Source organism: Ursus maritimus, unplaced genomic scaffold, assembly GCF_017311325.1.
Source record: "Ursus maritimus isolate PB19 unplaced genomic scaffold, ASM1731132v1 scaffold_19, whole genome shotgun sequence".
In the NCBI taxonomy this organism is placed as follows: Eukaryota; Metazoa; Chordata; class Mammalia; order Carnivora; family Ursidae; genus Ursus; species Ursus maritimus.
In genome coordinates, this window is record NW_024424341.1 from 52,904,536 (window position 1) to 52,928,612 (window position 24,077).

Below are 24,077 nucleotides of genomic sequence, written 5' to 3' on the forward strand. Positions count from 1 at the left end.
CCATCTACACACCACTACCATCAGATTGGTCAACTCTACTTCTGAATTCCCAAGTCTGACCGGCCCTCCTCACAGCTGCTCTCCTAACTGCTCCCCCGACCTCACCCCCAGACCTGCCACCATTGCTACCCTCTCTGGTCCACTACAAAGACCTTACTCAGGCCCAGAAAACCCAAAAGTGATGGAGCCCCCGCCCACTAAGCAATCTCAACTCCCTCCCTGCTCTATCTTTACTATACTCCAGTCACACATGCCAGGCTGGCTTCTGCCTCAGGGCCTTTGCACTTGCTGTTCCCTCTGCCTCGAGTGCTCTTACCCAGAACTTTGCAACACTGTCCTTACGTTATTCAGCACTCAATACAGGCTACCTCTTCAGAGAGGTCCTCCTTGACCTTCCTGGCTAAAGGAACAACAGCAACCCTTACCCTGACTTAATTTCTTCCTAGCACTCTTCAATACCTGGGATTATCATGCTTTTGTTTGTCATTATCCATGTCCTTACTCTGGAATCCACACTCTCAAGGACCAATGTTGTGTTGTCCTCGCTTCCCCGGCACCTAGGACGGTGTTGATCTCAGGCGCTCAAAAAATGCTCAGCTGTGCCCACTGTTTACCTAGTGTCTCTCAGCCTGCTGCCTTCCCTGTGATGCTGGGCTTTCTGCAATTAGGTTTCCCGGACTCCCTGCAGAGCTGGCTTCCTCAAGTTCTGTCCATGAGAGGCATAAGGTAGGTAGGAAGAGGGGGAATGGACTCCCCTTGCTTTGGACTCCCTCCAGCACAGCTACGGCTCCACTGTCCTTCTATACTGGGCACCAGGTAATGTGCCAAAGCTCGAGGTTTAACCCTCTGCACGTGGCCTGTCCTCTAAGCTCCTGCTGGGCCCTGGACCCCAGTCCTAGAGGTGGGAGCTCTGTGCACACACTAACTGCTCAGCTGCCTCACTGTTCCACATTTGTGCTCCCAGACCTCTCACAGCTGCATAAACATCCCCTGTGTTAAGTCCTCTCTTTGGAATTCCTGCTTTGTGTCTCATCCTGCCTGGCCCCCAAGGAACTGAATGACCCCACTGGCAACAGACTAGGTCTCTGCATCCCCAGTCTCTCATATCCTTAGGAATTTGGGGGGATGAACGGATGGTTCCCTACATCCATGCTAAGAATGCCCCGTCTTAGGGCAGAAGAGCGCTTAAGCGTGCTGCTCCAGGAAATAAATCCATCTGTGGTGTTTTAATGAGCTGTGAATTTCTGCTTTGACGATTCTAAGAGTCACTGATGTTAAGCTATTAGTGGTTAGGAAAGTCTCAACTTGAAGAGTGGCTAAATGTCAGGTTCTCAGATTCGAGCTTCTAGGATGAGAAGTGTGGGTTTTGACAGATGCTTTGGTATAAGATCCTGTAACAGGCATCAAAATGCAAGTGTTCTTTGTGGCCAAGCAGGTGCCATCATCAGGGAAGCAAGCAGAGAGGGGTCCAGATGCCAGATGGTGGGGGATGGGCACGTGGGTGGTAGAAATGCCCATTAGCAGGACATAACCCTTACTCAGCTCCAGCAATCTGCTGCCCCATGGGACTGTGGGTTTGGCAGTATAGATCTCACAATTTTCAAAAGAAACCCCAAACCTCCATTTTGATGTGAAATCTGCCCATTTGTAAATGTTGGTAAACAACATGATTGAAAAACCTCTGTAACTCTGTGGATTCCAAACACACTCCTGCCAGTCAGATGGTGGCTGTGGACAGCCAGGCTGCCATTTCTGGTATGTGGCTTAACGGTGAAGAACATACTCTCTGCATCCCTCTTCTGGAGTCAAACCCGGGCTCTGCTGCTTATTAGCTGTGTGACCGACCTGTAGCAGGTAAGTTCCAACTTCCCGAGTTGGAACCGCTATAAAATGGTTGTGATAATAGCCCCTATGCCTCTAAGGGTTATAACAATGACTCAGACATGGAGACATTGCCCAAATTGGTAGAATGGCCTACAAGGCCTGGCCCTCTGCCCCTCCCTGACTTTGCCTTCCCACCAGTCTTCCCTTGCCTTCGTCAGCAACAGCCTCACGCCCTAAGTGTTCTTCCATAAATATCCCAAGTAGGGCCCCACCTCAGGGCCTTTGCACTCACTGCCCCTGCAGACAAGACACACACACACACACACACACACACACACACACACACAAGCTTCCCCACCCCGTTTTCCTCCACAGCACTTACTACCTTCTAACGTTCTCTCCGTCGTATGTATTTTACCGAACTATCTAAGTATCTGTCTTCTCCATTATAATAGGGGTTTCCACAAAGGCAGGGATTCTTGTTCGTCATGCTCAAAGCTCTACGCTCAGCTCCCAGAATAGTGCCAGTATCTCACAGGTGCTCAATACATCACTATTGAATGAATGAATGAATGAATGAATGAATAAATAACAGCCCCTACCTCATAAGGATCCGATGCAACTGTCCATACAAACTGCTTTAGCCTAGGGCCTGGTCCACTGTGAGTGCTGATTTAATGATGGCCATTATGGTAATTCAGGTTCTATTCTTGAAGTTTCTTAGTTGCCAAGCTTCTATGAGTTAACACACGTAAAGCGCCTTAGAACAGGGCTTGGCACACAGTAAATGCTCAGTAAATGGTAGCTATCATTATAATTAGGCTTCTATTTTCAAAGGAGCTTTGGTGCCAAACTTCTATGAATTAGTACTTCCCATCTCCGAGCAAGAGCCAAGTTCTAACAAAGCTCTAACAAGCTGGCCCTCTGCTCCTCTCTGCCCTCATCCCTCCAGCTCTGCCCTCTCTGACACCGGGCAGGCTCCTGCCTCCTCCCGCCTGGACCATGCCTGGACCACTCTTTCAGACCAACAGCACGGCTCCAGCTCCCTCCCTCCCTCTGTCGCTGCTTAGGTCTCGGTCACCTCCTCAGGGAGGGCTATTTAAAATGGCAACCCCCTTCCAGCACTGTTCTCCCCCTGCTGTATCTTCTCCACAGCATCTACCCCCATCCCGCATATGCTACATCTTCCTTGTTTACTGTCTGTCCTACCCACCCCCCTGCAAGCCCCATGAGGCCAAGGGTTTTATTTTGTGCACTGGTATATTCCCAATGCGCAGCATACAGCAGGGACGCAGAAGATCAGTCCTAAATGAATTAACGGATCACAGTCCCTACCTCACAGAGTTATTCTAAGGACCTGATGATCTCATGCAAATAAAATGCAGCATTCTGTAAGTGCTGGGGAAATGGCAGCTGTAATTATAATTAAGGTTCTATTTTTGTAAGTTCCTAGATACACAAGTTCTATGAGTCAATATATATAAAGCTCTTGGACCAGCACTTGGCACCCAGAAAGCACAGCTCTGATTATAATTAACGTCCTCTTTGTGAAGGTTTTTAGGCAGGGGCAGAGAACATTAGCTGTCCTCCACCATCCTCCACGGACCGTTCTCTGCTTCCCGGGCATTGGCTAGACCCTTTCCCAGATACCCTTACAGAGAGCTGTGGCCATGTGACTCATTTCTCAGCAAAGGGACGTTAATGGGAGCAGTATGTGCCCCCTTGGGGTTGGGGCTGGTAAGACATCACCGTATCTCGCCAGGCTCACCTTCCTCTTCCACCAGCAGAACCCAGGCCACGGCCATTCAGCCATGACCGTGTGGATGACAGTCGGCTAAGGGATGGCCTGGGTCCTCGAATCACTGCATGGAGAAGGGCTGCCCCCCAACCTGAAACACCCACTCTGGACTATGACGTGAGCACGAAACTTCGTACTGTTGAGTCAAGCCTGTACATCATGGGGTCTGTGAGTTAATACATGGAAACCACACTGAACATAAGCACTCAGGAAATGTGGAAAGTCTCGGTGACGAGGATGTTGAGGTTCCCCCAGGGAGGAGCCCCAGGGGATGGGGGGATAAACGCCCAGGCCCATGCCTCACACGCTCAAGTGTCTACACACACGCACGCATGCACACACACACCAAACACGCTGGAGTGACACGCACAGAATTTGGCTTTTATTCTGGCTTTCACACATCTACTGCTAAGACGACACAGATCGGCGGTACCCCCATCCCCCATGACCACGGTGACCACTCCGGTTTCCTCAGCCCCCTCCTCCCACCCCACCCCTTTTGCCAAGCTCCCTGGGTGGGGTCTCTGCCTACACCTCACCCCGGGCATGCAGCATGAAGTGCCCATGCAGCTCCCCGAGGTTGTCGAAGGAATCCTCACACTCTGTACAGTGGTAGGTGCCCTCCTCCTCCTCGTCCTCGTCCTCCTCCCTCCCAGCCGGCCGGCCCTCCCCAGCCCGAGGCGGCTCCTCCTCTTCCTCCCCCAGGGCCCTGCCTTCAGGGGCTGGAGCTTCCTGGGGGGCTGTAGCAGGGCAGCAGAGCCGGCAAGGCGGGGTGCCTGGTGGGGCCTCCCCAAGGGGTGAGCGGCCACAGAGCTGGCAGGGCTGGGCTGGGGGGCCTGGGGGCTGGGCTGCACGGGGGGCCCGGCGGGATGGGCCCCCCCGGCCCCCCCCCAGGCGCTGCTTCACCTTGTAGCCGGGGTCATATTCGGGATCATCGGTGGCCTCCTCCTCCTCCTCCTCCTCATCTTCTTCCTCTTCGGAGTCTGGCTCGGAGAGAGTGTATTCAGAGTCAGAGGAATGCTCAGGGCCTGTAGGGGGATGGACCGGGAGAGACAGAGGCATCTGAGGACAGACGGCTCTGCCCCCTCCCTGAGCCTCGTTCAGACTCGCCACAGCATGGAGGGGGCAGCCTGGACACAACCCTGCTGCTCCCCACAGACGGGTTCCGGTCGCATCGAACACGGCCTGGCACGCAGTTGGTGCTCAGCGCTAAGCAAATGGACGTCTTGCAAGAACTGCATGTTAGGGGTTTAATAGGGACAAAGCAGCCGTAATAAAAACAGTAACAATAACAGTGTTCTCTGCTATGTTAAGAACCCTGTTCTTGGGGCACCTGGGTGGCTCAGCCGGTTAAGTGTCGGGCTTTTGATCTTGGCTCAGGTCTTGATCTCAGGGTCATGAATTGAGCCCCGCACCGGGGTCTGCACTCCGTGGGGAGTCCGCTTGATATTCTCTCTCCTTCTGCCCCTCCCCCCCCACTATGCACACATGTGTGCTCTCTCTCACATAAACACATCTAAAAAAAAGGAAAAGAAAAAAGAACCCTGCTCTTATATATTAACCTACCGAAGGCTTATAACAACCCTTGGAGGGAAGCACTATTATTAACCCTAAGTGACAAATGGGAAACTGAGGTACAGAGCAGTTAGATGACTCACTCGCCTCCAGTCACACAGCTCTACCAGGGAAAGCTAAATATGGGTGATGACCTACACTGGGTCATTTAGGGAGACAAACAGGTCTTCAAGCAAATGAAAACACATATATGTGCTTCGTGTACGTGGTGTATATATACCTATACAGTTAAGTGAATTAAAGTATTTATTTGTAAAGATTTATTTACTTTTAGAGAGAGAGGGATCTCGTGACCCTGAGATCACGACCCGAGCTGAAACCATGAGTTGGGCGCTCAACTGACTGCACCACCCAGGCACCCCTAAAAATTTTTTTTAATTTAATTTTATTTGAGAGAGAGAGTGCAGGAGCAGGGGAAAGGGGCAGAGGGAGAAGCAGACTCCCCGCTGAGCAGGGAGCCCCACGTGGGGCTAGATCCCAGGACCCCGGGATCATGACCTGAGCCAAAGGCAGACGTTTAACTGAATGAGCCACCCAGGCGCCCCCACTAAAATATTTGTAAGTACAGATATAGTACTGTGATTTCATGGGCATGCAGGACATGTTTAGGGCAAGTGTAGGTTAAAAAAGGAAAACAATTTGCAGTAGACGACGGAAGAGGGTGTCATCAGCAGTCATTATGGGGGGTGCACACAGAGCACTGGTCGGGGAGGAGGGAGGTGCCTACTGCAGGCGCCTGTCAGAAGCATCCCCTAGGATTGCCACAGCCTTGCCCAGCATCCGTCCCGGCCCCTCTTCCTCAATTTCCTCCAGCAGCCCAGAGGGGTCCTGTGACAACTGAGCCAACCACACTGGGCTCCTCGTGGCTCCTCAACCCCTCAGGCATGCATCTGCCACAGGGCCTTTGCTACCCTTTTTACAGATGGACTAAGGCTTGCTCCCTCCCCTCACCAAGTCTCTACTCAAGGGTCACCTTCTCAGGGACATCCTCACTACTCTGATCGGCAACCCTTCCCCAACACTCCCTATGCCCCTGACTCTGCTCTGTTTTTTCTCAACTTCCCGTATCCAACATCGACTTGTGTATTTATTGCCTGTCCCCCAGAGCAGGGACTTTGTCTGGTTCACTGCAGCGTCTCTAACATCTAAACACCTTCTTTGTGCCTGGCATTCAAAGCAAACCTTTTCTGAGGCTTTCACATGTGCTGTTCCCTCTGCTGGGAATGTCTCACCCTGGTTTTCCCCATCATTCTTTAGGACCCAGTAGGAAGCCTCCCTCCTTGGTGAGGCTGTCCCAGATCTCCTCGTCCTAGGCAGCCACTCACTGTCTTTTGCCCTCCGGTTGTCCTCACCCTGAGCCCTGAGGGCTGTGCCTGTACAAAGCCCTTTCCTACCAGACCAGGGGGCAGACCTGCTCTGACTCACTGCTGGCTCCCTGGCATCACCCAGCTCAGAACAGTAGGTGCTAAATGTTGGGTGAACGTTTCCGCCTGTGGTTCTCTCTCTCTCCTTGTTCCTGCCCCTGTCCTACTGTCTTTCTGCCATTTAACATGTTTCCTGAGGCCTTGCTGTAGGCTGCCCCCTCTCCGCCTGGTGACCTCCTACTCATCCTTCAGGCCCCAGCACAGGCTCTGTCCTCTATGACGGTGGCTTCCTCCACCCCGGCTCCCGCTGGCCCGGCCTCTCCCCTGGTGACTGACCTAGAGGCTGCAGCCATCTGGGCCCCAGTATGTCTCCCCCGTCACACTAGGAACCCCTTGAGGGCAGGTCTGACTCATCTTGGGGTCCCCAACACTGCCCAGCCCAGGATGTGTGAGTCGAGTGCACAAGGGTGCCCCGAGACCCTGATCTCCCTCCTTCCTCCAGGCCTTCGCCTCTGCCCTTCCCCCACCTGGCGACCTTTTCTTCTCCACTAGCAAACTCCTGCTCCTCTTTAAGGTCCCAGCTCACACGTCACCTTCTCTGTGAGGTCCTCCCTGACTCCTCAGATGGTTAGTGTCTCTCTCTGGTCTGGGAACCCTCTGCCCCTACCCACCCCCCCAAACCCCAATACATCCTGACCACCTGGGTAGTGACCTGGAGGCAGGGGACTCCTGGAGGGCAGGACCTGGGTCTGACCCATCTCCATGTCCCCAGCAATGCTGAGTCCCCAGTCAGCCTCAGCAGATATTTGCTGAATGGCTGCAAAACACAGAGGAAACCCCTCTGGCCTTGGGCCGGGGCCCCACCCCTCTTTCTCCTCCCACCTGACTTCACACCAGCTGCCTCCAGGGCCTTCAAGGCCCACTATGACTTCATGCGGTTGGCTTGGGAAAGGCCATCAGGTCATTGTCCACGGCAACCAGGTCTTTTATATCCACTGGGATTTTAAGGACCACAAGCCCTTTTGCACCTACCATGCCTTCTCCGCCTACGAGATCCTCAAAGCCTGGCACGTCTCCAGCATCGATGTCCACAGTGCCTCCCAAGCCTCCTGCCTCCTTGAAGCCCTCGAAGTCCACAGTGCCTCCCAAGCCTCCTGCCTCCTTGAAGCCCACCAAATCGGCAATGCCCAACAGCTCCTCAGTGCCCACCAAGCCATCAACGGCCCCCAACTCGGTCACAAGCCCAAGTAGTTCCAAGTCTACCAAGGGGGCAAGTACAAAGACAGCCCCTTCTAAACAGCCCAGCAGCAAGTCCAGAGTCCAAAGCAGGGCAAGAACGCCCAGCAAGGCCAGTACTGACACTAGGGCCAGCAAAGTCAGCAAGGCCAGTGGGGTAAGACGCCACCAGCGGAGGGGCACACACAGCCGGGGCCGAACTCCTGACAGAAGGGGAAGCCGCAGCTCCAAGAGGTCACCCAGCAGGGCCAGCACTATGACCAGGATGAGAACTCATGGTGCCACACCAGGTGTACCCAACAGGGTGAGAACTCCTACTTCCCAGAAAAAACAGAGTAGGGGCAAGAGTTCCAGCCGGCCTAGAAACAACACCCGGGAAAGAAGTAAGAGCCAGCCTAGAAATATGAGCAGGGAGAAGAGTTACAGCCCACCAGGAGCCTCAGGCATGGGGAAGAGCTCTGGGCTGGCTATAACCCCAAGTAGGGCAAAGAGTTACAGCCCCACTAGAACGCCCTTCAGGGAGAAAGGTTACAGCCAGTCTCCATTAGCAGCGAGGAGGGTGAGGAGTTATAGTCAGATGATCACCCCTAGCAGGGAATGGAGTTACAGCCCAACTGAAGCAGCTAGCAGGGTCAAGAGTTACAACCAGGACAGTGCACCCAGCAGGACCCGGAGTCATAGCCAGTCTAGCTCCCCTAGCAGGACCCAAAGTCACAGCTGGTCTAGCACCCCCAGCAGGACCCAAAGTCACAGCCAGTCTAGAATGTCCAGAAGAGCAAGAAGTCGCAGTCAGAAGAGAGCCTACAGTAGGATGAGAAGTCACAGTTCGAAGAGAAATCACAGTAGGGCAAGAAGTCGCACCCGGAAAGGAACTCCCAGTCAGACAAGAAGACATAGCCAATCCAGAACCCACAGCAAGGGAAAAAATTATCACCAATCTAGAACCCCCAGAAGGGAAAGAAGTCACAGCCAGTCTAGAAGCCCCAGCAAGGAGCGAGATCACAGACGATCTAGAACACCCAGCAAGGAGAGAGGTCACAGACCATCTAGAACACCCAGCAAGGACAGAGATCACAGACCATCCAGAAGCCCCAGCAAGGAGAGAGATCACAGACCATCTAGAACACCCAGCAAGGAGAGAGGTCACAGACGATCTAGAACACCCAGGAAGGACAGAGATCACAGACCATCCAGAAGCCCCAGCAAGGAGAGAGATCACAGACGATCTAGAACACCCAGCAAGGAGAGAGATCATAGACAATCTAGAAGCCCTAGCCAACAGAGAGGTGGCAGACGATCTAGAACCCCCAGTGAGGAGAGAGAGCACAGCCGATCTGGAACCTCCAGCAAAGAAAGAGATCACAGCCAATCTAGAACCTCTAGCAAGGAAAGAGATCACAGCCAAACCAGAACCCCCAGAAAAGAGAAAGATCGCAGCCGATCCAGAACCCCTAGAAAAGAGAGAGATCATAATCAATGCAGAACCTTCAGAAAAGAGAGAGATCACAACCAATCCAGAACCTTCAGAAAAGAAAGAGATCGGAGCCGATCCAGTACCCCCCAAGAGGAGAGAGATCACAACCTATCTAGAACCTCCAAGAGAGGTCACAGCCGATCCCGAACTCCCAGTGAGGACAGAGAGCACAGCCGATCTCAAACCCCCAACAAGGAGAGAGACCACAGCCGATCTAGAACATCCAGCAAGGAGAAAGACCACAGCCGATCTAGAACCCCCAAGAAGGAGAGCAATCCTCGCCAATCTACAGCCCCCAGAAGTCTCAGCCGGAAGGATTCCACCAGCAGGGCGCACAGTCACAGTCAGAATGGAACACCTAGTGAGACAAGGGGCCACTCCCCCTCTAGATTTCTCAGTAGAGCCCCAGTTCCAAGCCAGGATGATATTCAAGGCAATGTCACCATCGCTAAGGCTGCCTCACCTGGAGAGAGGTCCTCATCGTCTTCTTCCAAGCTGGCATAGCCCCCAGTCTCAGCTGGCTCACGGGTCTCTGTCATGGCCAGGGGAGGGGACAGGAGACAGGAGCAGAGCAGCAGCTAGGCGGTGTCCCTCCCCGGCCAGCTCTTCACAGCCACACCTGGGTCACAAGTTCTCCAATGCAGGATGTCGGCAGGTAGAGCGGGATGCTGGGCAGGGGAAGGAAAGGCCTGTGGTGACTCAATAAATTTTTACATAGCATCTGCCTCCCCAGGCCCAACTGTGTGCTCAGTGCTAGGAGAAAGGAAAAGATAGCCCCAGCTCTTCTCTAGATCTTAATTTCCCCATCTGGGCAACAAAGCTGTCAGTGGCATGGGGAAGGGGAATATCGCAAATATTTAGCAGCAGGTATCAGCACGGGCACCAACCAGAACTGAGTGGAACATGGTCCTATGCCAGGAATTAACCCTTTAGTTGCTGGTTTGTGAGAAAGTCTGGGGCTGGGGGAGGGTCCAAAGTGGCAACTGGGGGTAGGGAATTCCTTGATGTAATGGTGATATATCAACGAGTCTAGAAAGACTTCAATATTTAAATGAGTGGTATGACAGCACTAGTTTGTGTCAGCCCCAGTTCTATAACCTTGGCAAGGCGGTGTCTCGGTCTGAACCTTAAATCTGCCATATTCTAGCTGTGTAGCTTCAAGCAAAGGACTTAACTTCTCTAGCCTCTTTCCTTCTCAGTACAAAAGGGCTCCCAGGGCTTAACCCATGTAGTCCTGATAACTATGTTGAGAGATTATCACCTCCTTTGTACACGAGGAAACGAGGAAACGAGGAAACGGAGGCAGAGAGGATTAACAGATAGTTCAAGGTCACACCAACTAGGTGGTGGGTGAACCAGGATCTGATGTTACCCTACCTCTCATAAAATGATCCCTTGGCTGAAAAAACTCTTTGAAGATTCAATGGGCTCATTCAATATAAACTGCTGGTATGTGGCGGGTATGCCATTAATAGTGGCTGTTAATACTCCCACCCACAACCCTTACTATAAACCCCAGCCATTCCAGACTTCTCACCTCTCCCCGTGCACACCAGGACTTTTCACATCTGTGGGTCTTAGCAAATCCTACTATTGCTGTCTAAAATGTCCTCCTTTCCCCTTGTCTGTCTGGAGAACTCCTACTCACTCTCCAAAGCTCACCTCAAACACAAGAACCTCTGTACTTCTTCGAGCCCAAATACCATCTCTACTTCTTCCAAGAAGCCTTCTCTGACTCCTTTCTTTCCTATCCCTCTTCACCAATACCTTCCCGTGCATGTGTGTGCACACGCACATGGCAATTCTTTTGTCTTCCATTGCACTCCCTAGCAGTAAAGAGCCAGGAAGAGCAAGTTAGTGAAAGGGTTGGCAGCCTCAGTTACACTTCTTTATGCCAAGACTTGTGCTGGGTCCTGGGTATACAATGGTTGGGAAATATACAATCCCTTCAAAGCCTGGAAGTCAAGTTTAATGCTGGGAACTAAAGAAAAAAAAAATTAGAAGTGAAGCCTGGAGGAGACTGGGCCGTGGGGGTGCTGGTAGGAATGGCAGGGGAGCTTTCTAAAGACACCCAGGGATGCCTGGGTGGCTTAGTAGGTTGGGCGTCTACCTTCGGCTCGGGTTGTGGCCCCAAGGTCCTGGGATCGAGCCCTGCGTTGGGCTCCCTGCTCAGTGGGGGGATCTGCTTCTCCCTCTCCCTTTGCCCCTCTCCCCCGCCTGTGCTCTCTCTCTCAAATAAATAAATTAAATCTTAAAAAAAAAATAAAGACACCTGAATCTGGGTTTTAAGGACAGGAGATTCATTACTGGCAGAGGAGAGTTGTCATAATACCCTATTGCTTGTAGGGTCCCATTTAATTTGGGAATTCTACTTTATGCTAGGATAAGTTTGCCAAATTTAGTAAATAAAAACAGACCATGCCTGGTTAAATTTTAATTTCAGATAAATAGAAAATCATTTAACATACATAGGTTCCATGCACTATTTTGGATAAACATTTCTAAAAGGTTATTTATCTGAAACTCAAATCTAACTGGACGTTCTCTATGTTACTTGGCAACTACAGACTAGAAACAATCAGTACTTCCCATGAGATTACCCGGAGACATTGTTCACCAGTCCAGCCTATCTTCCCCCAAACCCACATCACACAAGGACCTTCCAGAGTATTCCAGATGTCAAGTGGAGACAAGTCCCTTTCCTACAACGACTATGGTGGCCATACTGGCTTCCACAATTTTAAAGGGACACAAATGAGGGTCCCTCACTACCACAAGACGAACACTGTGCCAAGACCCCACCAAATCCTGAACCTACAGCAATCAACTCCCAAGATGCCTCGCGTGAACATAAGAGACACCCGTTCCCACAATGCTCCGGCAGGGAGGCCAGAGCAAAACCTTACACCGGACAATAAGGACCAGTCCCCACGATGCCCTAAGGGCAATTCTTCCCAGGATGCCTCGGGCCTATAACGACCACCTTCCAAGGTGTTCTGCGTCGAAGCACTCCAAGCTTCCAGGATGCTCAGCGCTAGGTGTGTGACAAAAGGGACCGGTTCCCCACAAGGAGCTAGGATAATGCTTCCCAGAATGCACTAGGCCCGTAACGACTAGAGGACCCACTCCCACAATGCCTCAGGGCTGAGCGTCCCGTTTCCCCAGGATGCCCCAGGGCGGCACGGAGCCGCGCTGGGGGAGAAAAGGGAGCCTGGGTCTCGCCCTCCGGCCATCACGGGCCAAGACGCCTGCCTGCTCGCCCCGGTGACGGGAGCCGTCACTCCCATCATGCAGCGGTGCCGTAGCGCCCGCTTCCCAGCATGCCCCGCGCACCCCTATCCCGGACACTCACCGGCGCTAGCTGCCCCCGCTCTGGCTCGGCGGCGGCGGCTGCACGCCTGGGGTCTGCGCCTGCGCTGCAAGACGGGCAGGAGGGAGTGCAAAGCGGCGTGAAGAGCCTAGGGCGCTTGCGCGGCGAGATGGACCATTTCCGTCGCACGGTGGGAAGAGGGGCTCTCCGAGTCGGGCCGTCGACGAGGCCCGCGCAGGGGGTTCCGGGCTTTGCCCCTCGCTGTCCGGGTTTACTTGGTACAGTCCGCAGCTAAACGGAACATGAAACTGCAAGGCTTGCGCGTGCGTGAGCGAGCAGGAACGCGCGTTATAGAAAATGGGATGAGCTAGGGGATGGGAGCGCCAACTAGTCCTGGATCCTGGACCTGAGGCTTGCTTATTTGCATAATCTTAGTGAGGGACAATAGGAGCCCTACGGCGCTGAAAGAGTCATTTGCATATTCCCCGGAGAGGCCGGACTTCAGAACGCCGTGATTAGCATATGAGAGGGGCGGTGGCTGGGGGGGCGCTCCTGAACAAAGCGCATGCGCTGACGGATTGCGGACTAGCGCGGAGCGGGTGGCCTTGTTTTAGAAGGCATCAGTTTGCATCCGGAGAGGGAGCACAAGGGCCAAGACGCTTACCAACCTTCACAAGCCCTACCCCCCCAGCATAACTATTTACTGCTCTCTTCTGTGCCAAGCCCTGTGCTGGTGGGCACTGTGGTTTCCGCAGTAGGCAAGACACACCTGGCCCCTGTCCTCATGGCACCGCAATCAAAGGAAGGAGAGCCACAAAAGTCAGAACCACAACCGAGCGGTCAGACTTGGAATAAGTGGACTATAGGAAACTGTGGGAGCCAGAGGAGGTGCCCGCCCCAGCCTGGAAAGTCTTCCAAAAGGTGGTGATCTTTAAGCCAAGGATGAATAGAAGCCAACTACAATAGTTTTTTTTTCTGGCAGAGGGAACAGCAAGGATAGAAGTCTATAGGCAAAAAGTAGTGCATGGTTTGATTGAGAAAGTGATAGCAGCTAAATTATGCCTGAAACACAGAACTGAGAGGGGAAAGGCTCCCACAGGTGAAGAGCTCAGACTATGCTGACGATATAGGAAGCTATTGCGGCATCCTGGGCTTCCCGGAATTGTCTCAGATTCCAGCTCAGAACCCTCCAATGCGCTCCCATTACGCGTAGAAAAAATCCAAACTCTATCATGGCCCAGGGGCTAGACACATAGTCTGCCCCTACTTGTCTCTGATTTCATTCGCCTCTCTTTAGCCACTCTACAGTCTAGCTCCACTTCCCCTCAAACACTGCAGTCTCTTTACCACCTCGGGCCTTTGCCCTTGCTATTCCCTTTGCCTGAAAATGCTTTTCCCTCTGATCTTTGAATAGCTGGTCTCATGCTCATCATTCATTTCTTGGCACAGGTGTCAGACAGACTCTCCTTGATCTTTCAAAGATGACACCTCCAGATTTGCTTTAGAGACGTGAGTGGGGCTGTGGATAAAACAGGATTGGCCACAAGGCGATTGTGGAAGGTGGGGTGAAGGGTGCATGGGACTTCACTGTCCTGTTCTACTTCTGTGTTTGAAGTTTTCCATAATAAGTTAATCATATCCCACACCCCCTTCTCTACATTCTATCTTAAGGTACTTATGGCAGCCTGAAATTTAAGTTTTTTTGCTTCCTTGCTGCAGTCTTGTTTTCCTCATGGAAGCTTCGTGAGGGTAAGAATGGAGTCACCCTTTTTTTTTGAGTCCTCAGTGCCTAGAATAGGATTAAGTTTCAGATTAGTACTAAGGCGTCTAGAACACCTAACATTTGCCTGTTTTATTCACCATGGCATCTCCACATCTTTGAGCAGCACCTGGCACAGTGTAAGAGGTCAATATATTTTTTAGTCTTAAATTAGAAGCACTCATCTAAAATTTAGTTGAATGAATGAGGGGTCTAAAGGGGTTGACTGGACCTCGAGGTGAGGAGGAGCTAGGGAAAGGTTTTGAGCAGAGCAGAGACAGGTGTCGCCAGGGCAGGATGTGAGTCATTGAAAGGTCCTTTGGAAATTGATGTCAAGGGTGGGGGAAAGCCAAGGGAAGGATCCGGGCCATTGGCTGGGGATGGTGTACCTCAGTGGCTACTGAAGAGACAAGACTCAGTGACTTTTGGTGATGGAGTGGCCAGGAAAAAAAAAACCCAAACATTTCTTGGAAGAGGAGAGGTGCCCTTGAAGAGGTAAGGACGCTCTCCTGGCTTGTACTGTCCACCAGCAACCATCTTACTCCTCTCCCTCCTCCTTCCCTTAGTTCAGTTCCCCTCCCAACATAGTGCAGCTCTGGGCAGAGGGACAGACACACAGCCACCCCAGACACTTGTTCTCTCCTCAGTTTAATGGTGGTTAGTGGGATTGCCAAACCCCCTCCCCGTTCCCCTCCCCGTACAAAATGTGTTTTGTTTTGTTTTTTTGTTTTTTTGTTTTTTACAAGAAAAAGGGGGCAAAAGCCAGGAATGAGGGGAGGGGGGTGCAATCTGATATTTTCATACAGATTTTTAATTTTTTTTAATATATTATATATAAAACCATAGAGACCAACGCACCCCCCCAAACTCCTTTCCCTCTCCCTGGAGGGCCTGGAGGAGAGATGGGGAAGGCCCCCCCAGGAGTGGGTGGACAGAGAGACAAATATGGATAGGACAGATATGGGGGGAGGAGGTGGAGGGAAGGGGAGCCCAGGAACCTGGGGATTGGAGAAAAGGGTTGGGGCTGTCTCCCTCACCGCCCCCATCAAAGTTATGACACAAAGACACAGAATCCCTGTTTCCATGCCCTCCCCCCACCCTTACCCCCACCGTGCAAACATGGCTTTGCAAAGAGGTGCCCAGAGCTCTGTGGAACTCCTACAATGGCTGGCATGGGGTCTGGGACCCCCAAAGAAATCTGTGTTCCCCTTCCCTGCCCACCCCACCCTTCCCAGAATCTGACCCCCTCCCCACAAGACCTGGTTCTGCAGCCTAGGGGCCCTGGCCTTCCCCCAGTTATCTTCCCCCAACCCAATCCCTACCGCCCTCCCTGGACTTGGGGGGTCTGGACCTTTGGCCCCTGCCCCCTGGGGGGCCCAGACCTCTGGGCCCTTGCTTCTGGCCCTTGTAGAGACCCGGGATCCGACACCCCCATCCCTGCCCAAGCGTCTGAGGTGTTAGTGGTGGGGGGAGAAGCCCACCATCCCAGACTCTGGTAAATGTCTTTGCAGCTGGCAGTGGGGTGGACCCCAGCCCAGGACCAGGACCAAGCCTGGGTGGAGGTGGGGTCAGATGAAGAATTCTTCTTTCCTCTTGTGTCCGTCGCTGCCATTGAGAAAGGCTTCTCTTGCTTCTCCCTGCTCATCCAGGCCACTGGCCTCGTGGGTCAGATAGGAGCCTGAGGGGTGACAGACCCCCAGGCAGAGACGACATATATGTGGACCCAGGAGTTGGACAGAAATATACAGGAAAATGGAGACAGACAAGACATACCGGGCGAGGAAAGAGGGAGAAACGGAACATACAGGGAGAGGGAATCAAGTCCAGGGGATAGCAAAACAGGGGCAGAGAAAGAAGTAAAAGCAGAATTAGGAAGACTCCAAAAGTTCACAGGAAGACCACCCTTAACCGTTCTCTTGGCGGTGTCCCCTTGCTCTGCTCCCAACGAATCCAACAATTAGGAAGATAAATTGTTTTATTTAAACCCACGGCCTTAATTCGCCTTCAACGTTTCATTCTTTTTAGAGTCGAGACCGAAAGTTCCGCCCTTTCGGAATCTTGGCCTCAGGTCCCTCCAGATTTCGAATCTCGGATCTAGGTTTCGCCCTCTTATCACCTCGGCTACAGGCCCGCCCTCTTTCCAACCCTGGCTCTGGGCCCCGCCCCCTTCGGATCCCACAACCAACCACACCCCTCGCTGAATTCAGGCCCCGCCCCCACTCACCCTTCTGCCGTACTGAGCACCAGACCATGCCCACCAGCACACATATGATCAGAAACACCAGTAGCGCCAGGATGCCGCCCACAATGGCATAGGGCACCGACGTCTGAGCCTCTACCACCGCACCCGGGTCTGCGAGAGAGACAGGGTGCAGGACCAGGTCATCAGAGGACGGTCCCAGCCCGACCCCATCGCGGCTGAGCTCTTAAGCCAGTCCACTTAACCGCGCTTTTACGTGCCACGCCCCTCAAATTACTGCCACCCCTGGCCCCTTGTCCTGGCTCCACTCTTTCCTGATGCTCCACTTCCACAAAGAATGCGTGCGTGTTGCTTTGTACACTGCCCGACCCAGCCCCTGAGTCCCTTTGCCAATACTATCCCACTTCCTTCTCCCACCCCACTCCCCATAGAACAGAAACAGCACATCCCTTTATTTTCGACTTGTGTGACCCACGGAACCTCAGGTCCAAGTCCCTTCCCATCTTGTCTACAACGCTCCAGGTATTTAAAATGCTGAGCTAGGACCCAACAACTTCCAAAATTCCTGCCCCACTGTCATAAGGGCTAACCACATAACACTTATTCTGTGCTAGGGGCCATTCTAACCGCTTTATATATTTAGCTCATATAATCTTCACAACCCTATGAGGTAGGTGCTATTGTTTATTTCCACTTAACCGATGAGGAAACTAAGGAGCAAAGTTACCCGCAACAGGACGCTGCAGAGCCCAATGTGAACCCAGACGGTCAATCTGGCCGCAGAACTCCAGGAATTCTGTTGGCTGTTGACCCCAAGGAATCACCCTTTGCACAGGCCCCTCAAACACCCCCGGCAGGTCCTGAACCATCCAATCCAGCTCGCCCATTCCCAAGGCCCCGCCCCCACGACACCCGGAGACCTCCTCCGAGGCCCCGCCCCTGCCTTGAGCCCCGCCCCCAGGCCGGCCCCTGCCTGCCCTCACCGTAGACCACGAGTACATAGAGCGCCCTCGCGTGGCCGTGCTTGTTCGACGCCTCGCAAGTGTAGGTGCCATTATCTGCTGATACCAAGCCTGGCAGCGTCAGCGTCTCCCCGACCGCCTCGGCCCGCTCTGGCAAAGACTCATTCCCGCGGTTCCAGCGGATCTGGTTTGGCCTGGGCATGAGTAAAGTATAGTGAGAGTTAGGGACACAGGTGCCAACATCCAATTCTGACTTCCCAGTAATCTAGATACATAGCATCTCCAAATAAGAGGGTCCTTACTAGCCCTATCCTTCCAATAAAACCTGCAGACCCGGGCCCAGCTTCCACCCAACACCAGTCTCAAGAATCCCAGCCTCCCGCCCCATCCCCCGCCCGTTCCATCGTCAGAATCCAGGAGTCCAGGGCCCCACAGCTTCCTTCCTCAAGATCCACAAGTCCAAACCCCAGACTCCTCCTCCCTCAGGACGCAGAAGTCCGGGCCCCAGGCCCCTCTGTTCTCCCAGTCCCCCTTCCCGAGACAGAGGTGTCCAGGTCCCCGGTCTTCTTGTCAGGACCCAGGAGTCTCAGGTCCAGGAGCTCACCTGGGGTTCCCCGTTACAGCACACGTTAGCACCAGCGTGTCTCCCTCCCTCACCACAGCTTGGGAGGCATGGATCCGGGCCGTGGGAGAGTCTGTAGGCGGAAGTGAGATGGGAGATTGGTGGTCCGGGTCATCACGCGGGGCTGGAAACCCTCCCGGGGGCAAGCGGCTCGCGTTGGGACCCTTCGGTCCCCCCCACTCCCGCGTCCCGGCCGGCCGGGCACTTACACTGCACGTCCAGCACGTACTGCGTCTGCTTGCTGTGTCCGGAGGGTAGCGCCTGGTTCTGCGCCTCGCAGATGACGATACCGCCGTCGTCCTTGCGGTCCACACGAAACCGCACTGTGCTCGCCACGCTCCAGACCTTGCCATTTTCCTGGCCGCTGCTCACTCCTGCCAGGCGGGGCGGGGAAGCTGTCAGAACAGGGTCTGGCTCCGCCCACCGAGGGGGTACCCTCCCCGCCCCCCAGCCCAAACCAAAGCAGGTCATTTGCCAAGCTCCGCCCCTCATCCTTAGGCCTCGCTACCAGTCCTCCAAGCCACGCCCCTCCCCGAACCAAGCCCACCGCCCCAGGTGCCGCGTCCCAAAGCTCCTCCCTCTTTCACTCCCACGCCCTCTCCTCTATCTGTTCATTCCATCGCGGCGTATTGAGTGGCCAGGGTCCGCCGGTGCACTCTTCTCCAACCCCTGTCCTCTCAGTCCCACCTCTCTCCGGCATCTCCTTTCTCGCCCCGCCCCGCCGCGGCCCCCACCCCAGGCAGTACCTTTCAGCTCCTTACGGTCGCGGTACCAGCGAAGGACCGCGGCAGGGCGGGACCGCGGAACTAGGCAACTGAGCTCCACCTCGCCTCCCTCCACCGCCTGCTCCCGGACCTCCACCACGGGATTCTCTGGGGCCACTGCCGTAGGGAGGAAGGGGTAAGGGGGGCGGTCAGCGGAGGCACCAAGGTGGACTCAAAGTAACTAGGTGAACAAGGGTCCCGGGTGGCAGAGGTCAAACACAGGCTAGAGGTCAGGAAGACCAGCCGTGTTTACTGGGGCCGGGTATCCAGGAGGTTAAAAAACAACCAGGTTAAAAAATCAAGTCTCAGGATAAGAGATAAGCAGAGGAGAAAGGAGGAGGGGATGAGTCTGAGGAGGGGGAGGAGTTACCCAATACAGTAAGCGTGGCAATCTGGTGGTGGGTATCCTCCGTGTAGAGCTGGCAGAAGTAGCCCCCCTCGTCCTCCAGGCGGGCATCTGAGAGCCGGATCCGCACGCGGCGGGGGGAGAACTCCTCAAGCTGGAAACGCTCGTCCTTCAGGGCTAGACAGAATGAACGGGAAGGGATGAAGCTGGGGAATCCTGGCCTCAGGGGTCCCGCCCTTCCTCCAGTAGCTTAGAGACCTGCGCTCTGCGTCCTCTCTCCAGCTGGCCATAGTCTAAGGGGCCCACCTAGTTACTCCCTTGCGGACCCAGAATGATTCAGGCCCTCCTGCCCACAGGACCAGGAGTCCAGACCCCTAGCCCCATGCTCTGTCAGGACCCAAGAGTCCACACTCTCTGCTCTGCCCTCTTTCAGGACACAGGGGTCAGGATTCCCCAGCACTCACCGCGGGTGCCGTTGAAGAAGAGGGTCTGCCGCGCTGGGTTCTGAATGACAACTATGGACCCATCATACTGGTGCAGACGGCAGGTTATTTCGGCCACCCCTCCCTCAGCCACAGTCACGTTCTCTGTCTGTACTTCCTGTCCAGCACCTGGACCAGTAGACAGAGAAACTCGTTGAGGGCTACAATTCATTCTTTTCTCTCTCCCTCTATTCCTCTCCCATCCAAACCTCCAAACTCTTTCTTTCCCCTCAGTTCACTGCATCCAACATTTCCTGAGGGCTGGACTCTGGGAGATGGAGAAAACCTGCTCCAGAGGGTCTGCAGTCAAGAGCCAGTGGTATGTGCTTTAATGGGGGCAGCACAGGGCACACTGGGAGCCCAGAGGAAAGGGAGAGACTGAGGCTGCCTAGGGAGATGGGTGATCAGAGAAGGTTCTGGAAGGAAGCTCCACTGGCTCTAGATCTTAGAGTGAGCAGGAGATCACGAGATGTGGGAAGCTGCTATGTGCTCACCAAATCCCATCTTTCACACCTGCGCACACGTTGTAGTTTGTCTACAAAGATGGCCACAATATTCTTCCCATTGCTGTGCATGTCCTTTGTAAGTTGACTTCGCTCCTCCTCTTATTAAGGAGGCCCTCCGGCCCTGCGAATCTAAGCAGGCTCCGTGACTTACTTTGGCCAACAGAATTTCCTAAAAGTGATATTGTATGAGTTCTGGAGCCCAAGCCTTGCAGTTTCCATTCATGCCCTCTTGCTGTCCTGAGAACATCGGGTGAAAACAGACTAGCTTTCCTGAGGGCAAGGGACATGGAGAGAGAAGCCCAGCCAGGAGCCAGCTCCAACTGCCAGTCATGTGAGTGGGGCCATCCTGACCCCTCCAGCCCCAGGTGACTGCAGCCACATGAGTGACTCCAGCTGAGACCAAGAGAAGAACTGCCCGACCAATTCAGGACTCCCAGAATCATAAGCAAATAACATGACTGTTGTTTCAAGCTACCACGATTTGGAAGGTCTGTTACACCACTAAAGTTAACTGGTATGACACGCGATTGGGCTACATTTCCTAGGATCCCTTGTACTTAGTTGGGGGCATGTGACTGATTTCTGGCCAACGGGATGTAGGTGCAACAGAGAGACACCCCTTCCAGCTTGTCTCCTGTCACTCGAAATCCTTCTTGTTGAATGGAGAGTACCCCAAGGAGCCTTAGGAGGACAGAATCATAAGCTCGAAGAAGACTGGGACCCTGACTGACTGTCCCCTGCGACCTGCCTGCACAGTACTGTGACACGAATGAGAAATTCACTTTTTTGTTAAGCCGTTGAGATTTCAGGGCTCATGTTATTGCAGTTAACCTACCCTGATTAACCCAACAGAGAAGCAAGGTAGGGGATTAGGAAGGGGGTATTTGCAGCAGAAGCAGCAGCCCAGAGTAAAGCTCAGAGCTGGGATTAATCAGCATCAGCATCGCCATCATCATTGCCACGGTCATCTTCAAAATAACATAACCACATCATGGTAGCTAGTGTTTATTAGGCACTTGCGGTGCCAGGCTCTGTGATGAGGGTATCAGCTATACAATTTCCATCTCGTCATCACAATACCCGAATAAATTAGGCACAAGCATCAGTCCCATGCTTTTGTAATTCCCATTTTAGAGATGGGAAAATTGGTCCAGAGAGAGAAAATGACTTGCTCAAGGTAGTAGTCAGAGGGGTGGGGGGCGGGATCTGCCTCCAGAGCGTCTCTCTAATTCCAGAGTTCGCTTCCACATCTCCTCCTGGCTGCCTGAGTGGAAGGAACTGAGTGCAGGAGGGGTTGTGGGATGTGCTAGTGAAGGGCCACAAACGCCAAGCTAGGAGATGAGCTTTTATCCTGAAGGTCAGTGGCGGGAGGTGTTTAAATAAGAGTAGTGCCATGATCAGATGGGGTTATTTACCTTTAAATGTGGGATAACTACAGCTTCGTGTCTCTTACATTCTGTTCCATTCATTCGAGTGTTTCCTGAGTGGTAGGTAGGTGTTTAGGGGCTGGGTGCCCAGAGATGAGTCAGATGAGGTCCCTGCCCTGGAAGGCCTTCCAGATTTACAGGGAGGTAGACACAAATCACTGTAATAGCCCATCAGAAGCCTTATGTTCCCTGTAAGAGGGCTGGGTAACCTGATTTGGATGCCGAGGGGTAGAAAAGATTAATTCTGGAGGATGGAGGCAGAGACAGCCAGCTTTCTACCCAGCATCCATAATTCTTCTTTTCTTCTTAGTAAAAGAACCCTGATTGTATTTATGGATGCCCTATGTCCAGCAGAAAAAGATAGTTCCCAGACTCCCTTGCAGCTAAGTGAGGCTATGTGATAAAGTTTTGTCCGATATGATATAAGGAAAGTAATTCTCTGGTAACTCATGTGGTAATTTTGGGACGACTTCCTAAAGAAAGGGGACAAGTCCTTTTTCTTCCAGGTCACCTTTATGCTGCCTGGAACTAGGATGTGATGCCTGGAGTTCTGGCAGCCATTTTGACAAGAGGACAAGGGCAGTAAGGATGGTGGAACTAAGAGCTGGAAGGTGCCTGAGTCTCCGGTGATGACGTGGTGCTGCCTCAAAAGCCCTGGATGCCTACTTCTGGACTCGTCTTAAGTTTGACTATCATGCTTTGTGTATTTAAGCCACTATTAGGGGTTAATTTATCACCTCCTGAAATATCAAGCTTAACATGTCCAATCCTGGCCCCAGATATTTTCCTCCCCATGTTTTCTCAATCTCATTAAAAAGCACAACCATCCATCCCAGTTGCTCAGGCCAAAAACCTTTCCCTCACTCTCACATCCATGCCATCAGCAAGATCTATCCATCTACCCCTAGAGCCTATCCCAAATCAACTCATCTTTGTTTTACCTCCTCTACTGCCACCCTAGTCCGATGACACCATCTCTTACCTTGACCTTCAAGAGCTACTCACGGGGCTCCCTGCTTCCATGCCTGCCTCCCCTCAGGCCATTCTCCACACAGCAGCCAGATGGATTTTTCAAGAAGGTAAATCAGATCAAGGCAGCTCTCTGCTTAAAACGCTCTGAAGGCTACCCATGACACTGAGAATAATATCTGGCCTCCTTCCCTGGGCCTCCAAGGTGCTGTGTGGCCCGGCCCCTCCCTGACCGCAGTTCCAATCACTCTCCCCCTGCTCCCTTCACTCCAGGCTCATTGACCTTGATGTTCTTCAGACTCACCGAGCATAAGGCCACCTCAGGGCCCTTGCACTTGCCTCTGCCTGGAATGTTCTTCGCCCTTGATCTTCCCACGACTGCCTCCCTCCTGCTCTCAGTCGGGTCTCTGCTCACATCCACACCTCCTCAGAGAGACCTCCACTCACACCCCGTCCCTCAACCTCCAGAACCCTTTCTCTGTCATCGCCATTGGTTCTGTTCCTTCTACAGAAATGTCCCTGAAGTCATTTTTTAATTTGCTTACTTGTTTATTGTGTTTGTCCCCTATCACTAGAATATACACCCCATGGAGTCAGGGGATGTCATCCCTTGGTTTTACTACTGCACCCCTAGTGCCTAGAAGGGTGCCTGGGACTTGGTCCATGTCTGGGAGATTGACGAATGAATAGCTTGTGTCAGGTAGGATTTCATTTCCGCCTCACGATGACGGCTTTGTGACATCATCATTCTCCTCCTAAACACCTGGTTTGATCCCAGCTGGACCACTGGCCATCTTTGTGACCTTGGGCAAGTGGTGTGACTTTTCTGATGCCCTCTATGTAAAACGGGGATGATACCAGTGCCCGAAACTCGGGGAGCCCTTCCTGCAAAGCTGCTGTTATTACAAGTCCGGAAACATGCCCATGCACATGAAAACTGGCCTGCCTGCACATTCTGGCGCTTCAAACAAACAAACAAACAAACAAACAAACAAACAAACAAACAATCAAACAAACCAAAACCATCCTGAAGCCTATCCATGGATCCTGGACCTCAGGGTTAACCCAGTGCTAGGCCCCCATTTTACAGATGTGGAGAATGAGGCTCAGGGGTGCCAAGCGAGTCAGTGGTAGAAACTCAACATCTCCTGGGAGCCATCAGGACCTCTGCATCTGCCCCCCACCCCCAATTATTCCTCTGCTTTCTGCTTGAGGGTGCACATGGGGTGAGGGTGGGGGGCTTTTGTCTTGTTCCCTCCCCCTCCTGAGGAGTAGTAACCAAGAGTGTCTGTGCCTGGAATATTAATGTCCCAGGAGCTTTTGTTTCGGAGTTGGGGGGTTGGGGGGTGGGGAGGCGGGACTTTCTGGTCTGAGAGGGCTAAGCTTTTGGGACTGGGGCACTGGCCCTTTAAACTGTGTTGACAGCCTGGAGTCGTCATGGGGATGGTGCCTGGAAAAA

At 53.1% G+C, this 24,077-nt stretch overlaps 3 protein-coding genes and 1 long non-coding RNA gene across 5 annotated transcripts in view; 2 read left to right on the forward strand and 2 right to left on the reverse strand.

The window, feature by feature from the left end:
* Positions 1-3,982: 3,982 nt before the first annotated feature.
* On the reverse strand, positions 3,983-9,872 carry ZNF428 (zinc finger protein 428). Its single transcript, XM_040634102.1, has 2 exons — positions 9,735-9,872; positions 3,983-4,650 (listed from the first exon to the last, which is right to left on the reverse strand). Exons 1-2 carry the CDS (start codon positions 9,808-9,810, stop codon positions 4,151-4,153), a joined length of 576 nt encoding a protein of 191 aa, XP_040490036.1. The 5' UTR covers positions 9,811-9,872; the 3' UTR covers positions 3,983-4,150.
* Positions 7,573-9,775, forward strand: SRRM5 (serine/arginine repetitive matrix 5). The gene is made up of 2 exons (XM_008684419.2): positions 7,573-8,447; positions 8,520-9,775. The coding sequence occupies exons 1-2, from the start codon at positions 7,595-7,597 to the stop codon at positions 9,773-9,775; spliced, it is 2,109 nt and encodes a 702-aa protein (XP_008682641.1). The 5' UTR covers positions 7,573-7,594.
* Positions 9,873-14,559: 4,687 nt separating the features above from the next.
* On the forward strand, positions 14,560-22,477 carry LOC103657013. Its single transcript, XR_566751.1, has 2 exons — positions 14,560-14,835; positions 19,951-22,477. It is a non-coding gene; the product is annotated as an uncharacterized LOC103657013 (long non-coding RNA).
* Positions 14,975-24,077, reverse strand: part of CADM4 (cell adhesion molecule 4) — a 13,743-nt gene continuing 4,640 nt past the window's right edge. The window contains exons 2-9 of one of the 2 annotated variants that reach the window (XM_040634100.1): positions 19,699-19,845; positions 19,259-19,411; positions 18,871-19,005; positions 18,334-18,498; positions 18,107-18,197; positions 17,524-17,696; positions 16,565-16,693; positions 14,975-16,018 (exon numbers count right to left, since the gene is read on the reverse strand). In XM_040634100.1, coding sequence (XP_040490034.1) covers positions 15,909-16,018; positions 16,565-16,693; positions 17,524-17,696; positions 18,107-18,197; positions 18,334-18,498; positions 18,871-19,005; positions 19,259-19,411; positions 19,699-19,845 — 1,103 coding nt within the window. In that variant the 3' untranslated portion in view covers positions 14,975-15,908. Of the gene's footprint in view, positions 16,019-16,564; positions 16,694-17,209; positions 17,344-17,523; positions 17,697-18,106; positions 18,198-18,333; positions 18,499-18,870; positions 19,006-19,258; positions 19,412-19,698; positions 19,846-24,077 lie in introns of those variants that run through there. The other variant, XM_040634101.1, reaches the window with a different exon arrangement.